The 9,839-nt window shown below is 51.4% G+C and overlaps 1 protein-coding gene and 1 pseudogene across 1 annotated transcript; one reads left to right on the top strand and one right to left on the bottom strand.

The window, feature by feature from the left end:
• Positions 1-1,676: 1,676 nt before the first annotated feature.
• On the top strand, positions 1,677-2,224 carry LOC116898617 (40S ribosomal protein S11-like). The gene is given in 2 exon segments (XM_032899827.1): positions 1,677-2,004; positions 2,006-2,224. Coding segments are annotated over 2 exon segments (477 nt in total). The 5' UTR covers positions 1,677-1,689; the 3' UTR covers positions 2,168-2,224.
• LOC116897751 lies at positions 2,203-7,402 on the bottom strand (annotated as a pseudogene).
• Positions 7,403-9,839: the final 2,437 nt, after the last annotated feature.

The following is a 9,839-nucleotide window of genomic DNA, read 5'->3' as shown; positions in this document are numbered from 1 at the left end:
GATTAGGAGGAGGATGATTAAGGGTCCCATCAAGGTGGACACCAGGGTAGCAAACCAAGGGGATCGGTTAAACCACCCCTCGAACCAGCCTTGTTGGGAATCAAACAGCTTCTGTCTCTGGGCCAAGCGTTCTCGGAGCTTAGCCATGTTATCTCTCACTAATCCTGTATGGTCTGCATAGAAACAACATTCTTCTTTTAGAGCAGAACATAGCCCTCCTTCGCGAAGAAACAGCATGTCTAGCCCTCTCCTATTTTGTAAGACTACTTCAGACAAAGATGTTAAGGACTTTTCTAATGCACTCACGGATTCCTCGATAGCTTTTAGATCTGCATTCATGGCCGCTTGTAGCTGACGAAAGTGACCCGTCTCGATGAGGGCGGTGGTCCCCGTCCCTATACCTGCAGCCATTCCTCCTAAGGTGATTCCTCCTAAGAGTAGAGCTAGGGTCATGGTGATGGGTTCTCGCCTGAATCGAGTCAGCCCCTCAAAATGTGAGTATATGTACTCGGGCCCATGGTAGGTGACCTTAGGCCAAATTTCTACCAGTACACAGTAGTCTGAGGATCTGCGGAGGATTGCGCCGGAGATACAAGGTGTCAATCCAGTGTTACAGGCCCAATAGGTGCCTGTAGGAGCTGCTAGGTAGTAGCTTCCAGTGGGGATCCTCTTGGTGATAGCGCAGAGGACCTGGAGAGGGGGGATATGGTCCCTATACAGAGTCCCTGTCCTGAGACTTCCGGCAACGTCAGCCTATGGCTAGGGAGGGTTGTGCAGCTGGCCGGGGCCGTGGTCTGATTAGTATAATTCCCCATGACTGCCACGCCCTCATAATAGGGTGGGCTAGAGACCAGGCACAGCCAGCATTCTTGGGTCTTGTCAGGTTCTGAATAATTGAGTGCCAAGTATGCCCCAGTCACTAAGTTGATTAGCCGGTCTCCCGTTCCTAGCAGCCGAGGGGCCGGTGTGGAAGGGTCCCTAGTCGGGGAGGGAGTTGTCAAGATATCCCCGGAGTTCTGAGTGGTGTTTAGCCATAGTGGGGGTCCGACCGGGGGCAGTGCCGGTGCTGGTCGGGAAGGGGGCTTTTGATCCATGAGGACTGGGTTTGGACCAATCTCTTGTCTGACCCGTTCTCTCACCAGTTGGAGGGAGAACAGGAGTCCTGGGTTAGTTTGGCCAGGGGTATACAACCGTATCCCCCACCTACGCCCCACCTTCCAGTCTGTGTTTTTACCTTGATCCGTGAATTCTATTGTAATTCGAGATTCGCCTGGAGTCTCAGGGGAGAAGGCCACTAAGTCCCCCTTCTTGGTCCCCCACCATCCTCGAGTGTAAGTCTCACACCCCCACTTAGCGCAGTAGAAGGTCTCAGGACCTCCGCACTCCCGTGTCCTCTTACCTCCGGGACAAGTATACCAATCAGAGTGTCTGCAGGGTGGGTATGAGTTGTGGGGAGTCCGCTCAGTATGCTCCCAGGAGTCCTTAGCCAGTTGACAAAGGTCGAAAGTCAAAGGGGGCCACCAGGTTCCTTCAGCATGCTTACCATTAGCTAGGACTTGAGACCAGCCCGTCTCTAAATTAGTTATTATCCAGGACATATTATATACCTGGTGGGGGCTAGCCCCCAGACTCGCCCCACCCCTAGTCCATAAGACAGTTAAGAGCAACAACGTGGAGGCTGCCGGGAAGATGGTGGACATTCAGACGGAGCGTGCTTACCAAAAGCAGCCTACAATCTTTCAAAACAAGAAACGTGTTTTGCTGGGAGAAACTGGCAAGGAAAAACTCCCTCGGTACTACAAAAACATCGGTCTAGGCTTCAAGACGCCCAAGGAGGCCATCGAGGGCACCTACATAGACAAGAAATGCCCCTTCACTGGTAATGTCTCCATCCGAGGACGGATCCTGTCTGGTTTTGTGACGAAGATGAAGATGCAGAGGACCATTGTCATCTGCCGGGACTATCTCCATTATATCAGAAAGTACAACCGCTTTGAGAAGCGGCCACAAGAACATGTCTGTGCACCTGTCCCCCTGTTTCAGGGACGTCCAGATTGGCGACATTGTCACTGTTGGAGAGTGCAGGCCCCTGAGCAAGACTGTTCGATTCAATGTGCTCAAGGTCACCAAGGCTGCTGGCACCAAGAAGCAGTTCCAGAAGTTCTGAGGGGACTCTAGCCAATGCCCTAGAACAAATAAAAGTTATTTTCCAACTTAAAAAAAAAAAAAAAAAGAAAGAAAAAAAAAAGAAAAAAGAGCAACAACGTGAAAATCTTAGCTTTAGGGGGTTTTGAGTGCGTTGAGCCTTCCATGTCTGGGGCGCGATGTTGTGATCTGCCGTTTCCTCAGGTCGGGCTGCCTTGGCGTGAGACGCGTGGATCCAAGCCGCAATTCCGTCTACCTTCAAGGCTGTCGGGGTAGTCAGGAGAACTGTATAGGGTCCTTTCCACCGAGGCTCGAGATTCTTGGTCTGATGTCTGCGCACCCACACGGTGTCTCCGATCTGGAACGGGTGCGGCACCGTCGGTTGTTCAAGCCTGTCTTGGTAGGCCGCGGCTAGAGGTTTCCAGATGTCTCTCTGCACGATTTGTAGGGCCTGAAGATGTGCTGCCAAGGAAGGGCTATTAGCGAATTCAGCGATATTTGAATCAAAGAAATTGATAAATGGGGTGGGGTCCCGATACTATTTCAAAGGAGTCAGGCCATGGGGAGCCAGGTGTATTCGGGCCCGGTATAGGACTAGGGTAGTAGGGACACCCAATCCTTTGAGCCAGTTGCAAGCGTTAATTTAGATAAAGTCTCCTTAATTGTTCTATTCATGCGCTCTACCTGTCCTGAACTTTGGGGTCTATAAGCACAATGTAACTTCCAATCAATCCCCAATAACTTGGCCACCAACTGACTTACCTGGGAGACGAAAGCGGGCCCGTTATCTGACCCCAATACTTGGGGCATTCCATACCCGGGGAAGATTTCTTCGAGGAGTTTCTTGGTCACCACCTTGGCCGTTTCATGTTTCGTGGGGAAAGCCTCTACCCATCCGGAGAAGGTATCTATGAACACTAAGAGGTATTTGTGTCCGTACATACCAGGCTTGATTTCAGTGAAGTCAATTTCCCAGTGGGTACCAGGCCGATGTCCTCGGGGACGGACTCCTTGTCCAATTTTAGCTTTCCCTGGGTTTACCTGAGCACAGGCCCTGCAGCTTTCAGTCACCTCCCGAAAGGCCTGATCTCGTCCCAGGAGGTAGGTGTCAATCTCTTCTCGTCTTAAGAGGGTCTTCATCTTCTTGAGTCCCAGGTGTGTTAATTTATGCAGGTAGGAGATTAATTCAAAGGTCATCTTTGTAGGCATAACTGTTTTCCCTGTGTAGACCCACCGTTTTAGTTGTGGGTACCAAACGGCCCCCATTTTCTGTAGGAGCTTTGTGTCCTCCGTGGTGTAGAGCCAACCGGTCTGTTCCGGCTGTGGAGACGTGGGTTGATCTTGGTCTTTTAAGGACAGAACTTGGGTGCCCATGGCGGCCTCACGCGCTGAGACGTCAGCTAGCCGATTTCCCCGTGCCTCGGGGCTGTGTCCCTTCTGATGCCCTGGGCAATGTATAATGCTCAGTCTTTTTGGTAGGAACAGAGCTGCCAGGAGGGCCAGAATTTCAGTCTTGTTCTTAATGTCCTTACCCTCAGATGTGAGCAGCCCTCTTCTCCGGTAGATCTCTCCATGGATGTGTGCTGTAGCAAAGGCGTAGCGGCTGTCTGTATATACATTCAGCCTCTTACCTTCTGCCATTTTGAGCGCCTGGGTTAAGGCAATGAGTTCAGCCCGCTGTGCGGAGGTACCAACAGGCAAGGCGCTTGCCCAGATCACTTTGTCCTCCGTAGTGACCGCGGCTCCAGCTTTCCGTTCCCCGTTCACCAAGTAGCTGCTACCATCGGTGTACCACGTATGGTCAGCATCCTGGAGAGGTCGGTCCGATAGGTCTGGTCTGGTTCCATGTACTTCTGCAAGGATCTGCAGACAGTCGTGCTGTTCTGCCTCCTCTGGCAAAGGAAGCAGAGTGGCTGGGTTGAGAGAGACCACGGGCCCAAACTGGACCCGTTCCACATCCAGTAGCAAGGCTTGGTAGTGGGTCATGCGGGAATTAGAGAGCCAGCGGTCAGGGGGCTGTTTTATCAAAGCCTCCACTGCATGGGGTGCCAGGATGGTGAGTGGCTACCCCAAGGTCAACTTCCCAGTGTCTTTAGTTAGGACGGCAATGGCTGCCACCATTCTCAGGCATGGTGGCCAACCGGAGGCCACAGGGTCTAATTTCTTAGACAGGTAGGCTACCGGGCGCTTCCAGGGTCCCAGTCTTTGTGTTAGGACCCTCTTAGCATACCCTTGCTTCTCATCCACAAATAGTTCAAAGGGCTTGGTGATGTCTGGGAGACCCAAGGCAGGGGAGGACAGCAAGGCCCGTTTAATGTTATCAAATGCCTCCTGTTGTTCTGCCCCCCACTGGAAGAGCACCCCCTGTTTAGTGAGAGGGTACAAGGGGGCTGCCATCTCGGCAAACCCAGGAATCCAGAGGCGGCAGAATCCCGCAGTTCCTAGGAATTCCCGTAGCTGTCGGCCATTTCTTGGGGCTGGGATGTTGGCCACGGTCTGTGTCCTAGCCGGAGTCAGCCACTGCTGTCCGTCCCTTAGTTGATAGCCTAAATAAGTAACCTGGGTCTGGCAAATTTGAGCCTTTCTGGCAGAAGCTCGATAGCCCAATCGCCCCAAAGTCTGCAAGAGGGATTCTGTTCCCTGGTGGCATGCTGTCTCAGAAGTGGCCCATGGCTTCTAGAAGAAGGTCATCAACAAACAGAAGAAGTATAAGAGTGGGGTGCTGGACTCGAAAGTCAGCCAAGTCCCGGTGTAAGGCCTCATCAAAGAGCGTTGGGCTGTTTTTGAAACCCTGTGGTAACCTTGTCCAAGTCAACTGTCCCGAAAGCCCCATTTCAGAGTCTTTCCACTCAAAAGCAAATAAGGGCTGGCTTTCTGGGCTCAGCCGGAGGCAGAAGAAAGCATCCTTCAGATCTAAGACCGTATACCAAGTATGGGTGGGAGGCAGGGTGCTGAGTAGGTTATAAGGGTTTGGGACAGTTGGATGAATATCTTCTACTCTTTTGTTGACCTCTCTCAAATCTTGTACCGGCCTATAGTCTCCAGTGCCGGGCTTCTTAACAGGTAGCAGAGGCGTATTCCAGGGTGACCGGCAAGGGACTAGGATGCCTTGGTCTAAGAGCCTCCTGATATGTGGCTTTATGCCCTGATAGGCTTCCCATGACATGGGGTACTGTTTAATGGAGACAGGAGTCGCAGTGGCCTTTAACTGGATAATTAGGGGAGGCTGTTGGAGTGCCAACCCCATCACGCCAGTCTCTGCCCAGGCCAGTGGGAATTTCGTGACCCAAGAGTCTATTTCTAGAGATTTTGGCTTGTCCTGTTCTGGTTCATATAATCTATATTCATCTTCTAACTGAAGGGTTAAAATCTGAAGAGGAGTACCGCGGGGCCCGGTTACTCGGGTCCCTCCTTCTTCAAAATGGATCTGAGCTTTTAATTTGGTAAGCAAGTCACGGCCCAGCAGAGGGTATGGGCAGTCCGGAACATGTAGGAAGGAATGGGTCACCTTACCAGTAGCCAGCTGAACCCGTCAATCTGTAGTCCAACAGTATCTCTTGCTGCCAGTGGCTCCTTGTACCCAGGCCGTCCGGTCGCTAAGTTGTCCAGGGGCCTGGGTGAGGACTGAGTGCTGGGCTCCTGTGTCCACCAGAAAGGTGACTGGCTGCCCCCCAACTTCAAGAGTTATCCTGGGCTCAGGGGGGGGCTCCTGGCCCTGACCTCCCTAATCTTCATCTAGGGCCAAGAGGGAGGTCTGTATGGGTCTTGAGCCCGCTGGGTTTCTTAGGGCAATCTCTGGCCCAGTGTCCCCTTTCTTTGCAATAAGCACATTGATCCTTATCTAGCTTTGGCCCTTTCGAACTCCCACCCTCTCCCCTTTTCTCTTGACCCCGAACTACGGCGGCCAAGATTCGACTCAACTCTCTGCTTCTTTTTCGGTCTCTCTCATCCTTTTCTCTACGTACTCTATCTTCCTTTTCTTCTTGTGTCTCTCTCTTGTTACAAATTCTTTCTGCCTCCTTAAGTAAATCCTGCAATGTATACCCTTGTAAATTTTCTAGTCTCTGTAGCTTGGCCCTGATATCTGGTGCTGCCTGCCAGATGAAGGACATGGAGACATTTGTCATTTGTCCTGGATCATCTGGATCATAAGGGGTATACACGATAAGCTTCCTTAAGTCTCTAGGAAGGCTGAGGGAGTCTCCCAGCCTCTTGTACCACTTGTTTCACCTGAGCCAAATTGGTGGGGCGTCGTGCTGCCCCTCGGGAGACCCGCTTAGGAGCAACTGGCGATAAAGGCGAGGTGTCTCCCTACCTTCAGCCGTGGTGAAATCCCAATCAGGTCTAAATGAAGTGAGAATGTCATCAGTCTCTTCCGGGAGCAAGGTGGGGCGTCCATTGTCCCCCAAAACATGTTTCCTGGCCTCTAAGAGCACTCTCTGCTTCTCCTCAGAGGTCAGGAGGGCCTGTAAAAGTTGCTGTATATCATCCCAAGTGGGCTGATGGGTAAGCAAGACAGATTCTATCAGGTCGGTGAGAGCCACTGGATCCTTAGAAAAGGGGGGGTTATGTTGTTTCCGCTGAGAACAGCCAGTATTGCGTCTGGCCGCCAGCCCCTTGTCTAAGCGGAAAGGCCTGGGAGGTGGAGTCTGGCGCCACCTCGCGTCGCCCCTAGCAGTCTTCCAGCCACAGGGAAGGGGCCGCCTCATGTCGAGGTTCAGCAGGTGGCTCACTTCCTCTTCTCTGGGGCTGTAGGTACAGGGTACGGAGGAGGTTCTTCCAACAGGAGATCTATAAGGGGGGAATTTGGGTCCTCTGGGAGGACAGGTTTCGGGGGAGGGACTTTGGGAGACTCTTCCTTAGTTAGAGCAGGATAGAGAGAGGAAGAAGCAACCAAAGGGTCAGGTGGGCTCGGGGAAACAGGTTTAGGGGAAACAGGAAGCCAATTCGGGTCCACAAAGGGTTCTGCCCAAGGAGGAGGGCTAAATGCCAAGCTCTCCCAGGTGACAATGTAGGGCACCTGGTCAGGGTGTCCGTACGGCTTCTGGCGGAAAATCAGGTCCTTAACCTGCAAAATAGTGGTCTTGTTAAAAGTGCCGTTCACCGGCCATCCCACATCGTAAGTGGGCCACTCGGAAGTGCAGAGGGTATGCCATTTTCCTTTCTTGATCTCGACCGACTGATCACGTGCTCGGTCTCGGATGTCCTTCCAATGGTCTAGAGTGAGACTCAAGGGAGTTGTTAGCGATTGTCCCATGGTAGCTTCAAAGAAAATTAGGGCACGAATTAGACAGACAAATCCAACGATCAGACAAATAACAGACAGACACGCCGCGCGGCTTCGACGTAAAACCCAAAACAAAGAGTCAGATGGAGGTGCCGAGGGTCCTGGACCCTCTCCTCCAACCAAAACCACGTATCCCTCTGATACGGGCTGAGCCCCAAAGAACCAAGCTCCAGACACCCTTGGAACGTCTTCCAGGGCTACGGGGGGAGAAGTCCGAGCTCGTCAGCTCCTTCTCTGACCCGCCCAAACGGAGGCGCTGAGGGTCCTGAACCCTGAGACACCGAAGGCCCTGGACCTTCTCCTCCGACCAAAACCCAGATCTGAGTCCAAAACTGAGACGAACTGAACACGCGCACAGGACAAGACAAGACAAGACAGGGCAAGACACGACAGATGCGGGCCGGCTTACCTCCCGGTGGGTGGTCGGTGGTCTCTGGGCGGAGGATCTCCAGGTCCCGGGCGAGCCCCCAAAATGAAAAGACCTCCGGAGAGGACCTTTCCCTCAGGAGGAGACCCCCAAGCGCCCAATGACCGAGCCGAGGCCACTCGGATGCAATCAGCAAGAGGGTTTATTGGAAAACACAGGTACCTGCGGGCACACAGTCTCTTCGGAGGACTTGCACGCCCAGCAGCTCCAGCATGGGGCTTTTATAGGGTTTGGGGAAGCAGAAGCAGGCGTACAGAAGCAGATGCATAGTTACGGGGATTGGTGGATTTAAACGAGGCATATAGACATGTTCACATATGATTGGTTATTTCACAAGATGAGGTAATAAGGTATTGCTACACACATTGGCAGGTTTGAATCATATTCAAATGAGGTTGTAACATGGTAAAAGAGTACGTGCGGGCTGGGACGTCCTGAATGTTGGGGGGCTAGAGACTTATCCCTTCCTGCCAGATCCGGTACTCCTAGTCTGTTCTGTATGCCTTTCCTTTTATGGTCTGTTAGTTTTAACGGTGACTCGGCCCTAGATATCTGGGCGTGCCTGGGCTCATTCAAGCCTGTTGCAGCTCTGAGTTAAGACTCATGGGGTGGGTCTTTCAGTCAAAACCCCAGATGTGCTTGAGACTCAGGTAAATGATTGGATCTCACTAAACTTGACGATCCCTTGTCAAAAGCTGGACTAAGCTTGACCACTAGAGCCTGGAAGGGATGGTATCTGCAGTAGATCTGTAGGGAGGGTTTTATTCACTTAGGTGCATTGAAAAGTCCACGACAGAAAACAGCTTCTTTAAAGCCACCCCTGCCAAGCTTGGATGCCGTCCTCTTGGTGCATAGCCCTGGACAAAACCCATCCAGAGCCAAGCACAGTGAGAAGACTGACTCCTGGTTCATAATAAATCAGAGAGATCAGGGAGCTCCTGCTGGACCTCCCTCTTTCTCAGGACTCCTAGGGATTTTGGCATGCATCATCATTTACAGTTGTCAGAGCCTCCTGGGCCCCTGCAATGTTTCACCCCCCTTGTCAGACCCTTCTGGGTCTCTTGCAGGGTTTGACCCCTGCTTGAGCCCTGCTGATGCAGGTGGAAGCCTTTTGTTCATAACAAAGGAGCAGTATGGCGTGGGCAGACACACCTGGGCAATGGTCAGTGACACACCTGGGCAGTGGTAAATTCGTTCCTGCCTTTTGTCTTCTCGGCCATTGTCTTTGAGATTTAGGCTGGTCTTCCTGGATTTTTCCCTAGTTTATTCAGGGCAGGTAGTAGGTCTTTTGTTACCCAAGTCTGAGCCAGGGTTTCCCACGGCTTCCCAGATATTTTCTACCTGGGGAACTTGGGTAAATAAGTGGTGAATAAAGCTACAGGAGTCTCTCTCTTCCTCTTCTTGCTTGATATGAATAACCTGTATGTGTGTGTTTCTTTAATCCCGCAGGCTTTCACCTGATTCTGGACCGTGTCAGTGCGGGCATGGGGCACCGACATACGGTCATTTAATTGGGGTTATTCTCCTGCTGTATCATTTTACCTGATAACAGAATTCCTTACCTATGACCCTAGGTGTCTTTGGTAATCAAATTAACAATTTTAATGACGGTAGGAGAACTATTCTACATCAACTATAAATCCTGAAATTGACCAGAAAAACCAGCTCCACCATTTTGAGTCAAATTTTAAAAAAAAATTAAATATTAACTATTGAACAAGGGATAGACTTTGCTGAGGACCATTTCCTGGAATTTTCCAGCTGAGAATGGCCTCAAGCCATGTGTTGCAGTAGTTTATAAGGACAAACCGATAGGACACTTATTTTCCCGTGGGACTTTTTTATTTTCTAAGAACTACAGCTTCCAGCTTCCCAGGAATTTACCTGGTCCCTGGGCAGATGAGGCATACAGGCTAATTTTGGGCATTACACAACCTTGATCTGTTGTCGTCATAATCTCTTCTCCTTTCTCCGTTGTTT

The sequence above is a fragment of the Rattus rattus genome, chromosome 4, assembly GCF_011064425.1.
Source record: "Rattus rattus isolate New Zealand chromosome 4, Rrattus_CSIRO_v1, whole genome shotgun sequence".
Lineage (NCBI taxonomy): Eukaryota > Metazoa > Chordata > Mammalia > Rodentia > Muridae > Rattus > Rattus rattus.
This window is presented reverse-complemented; position numbering and strand designations above follow the sequence as displayed.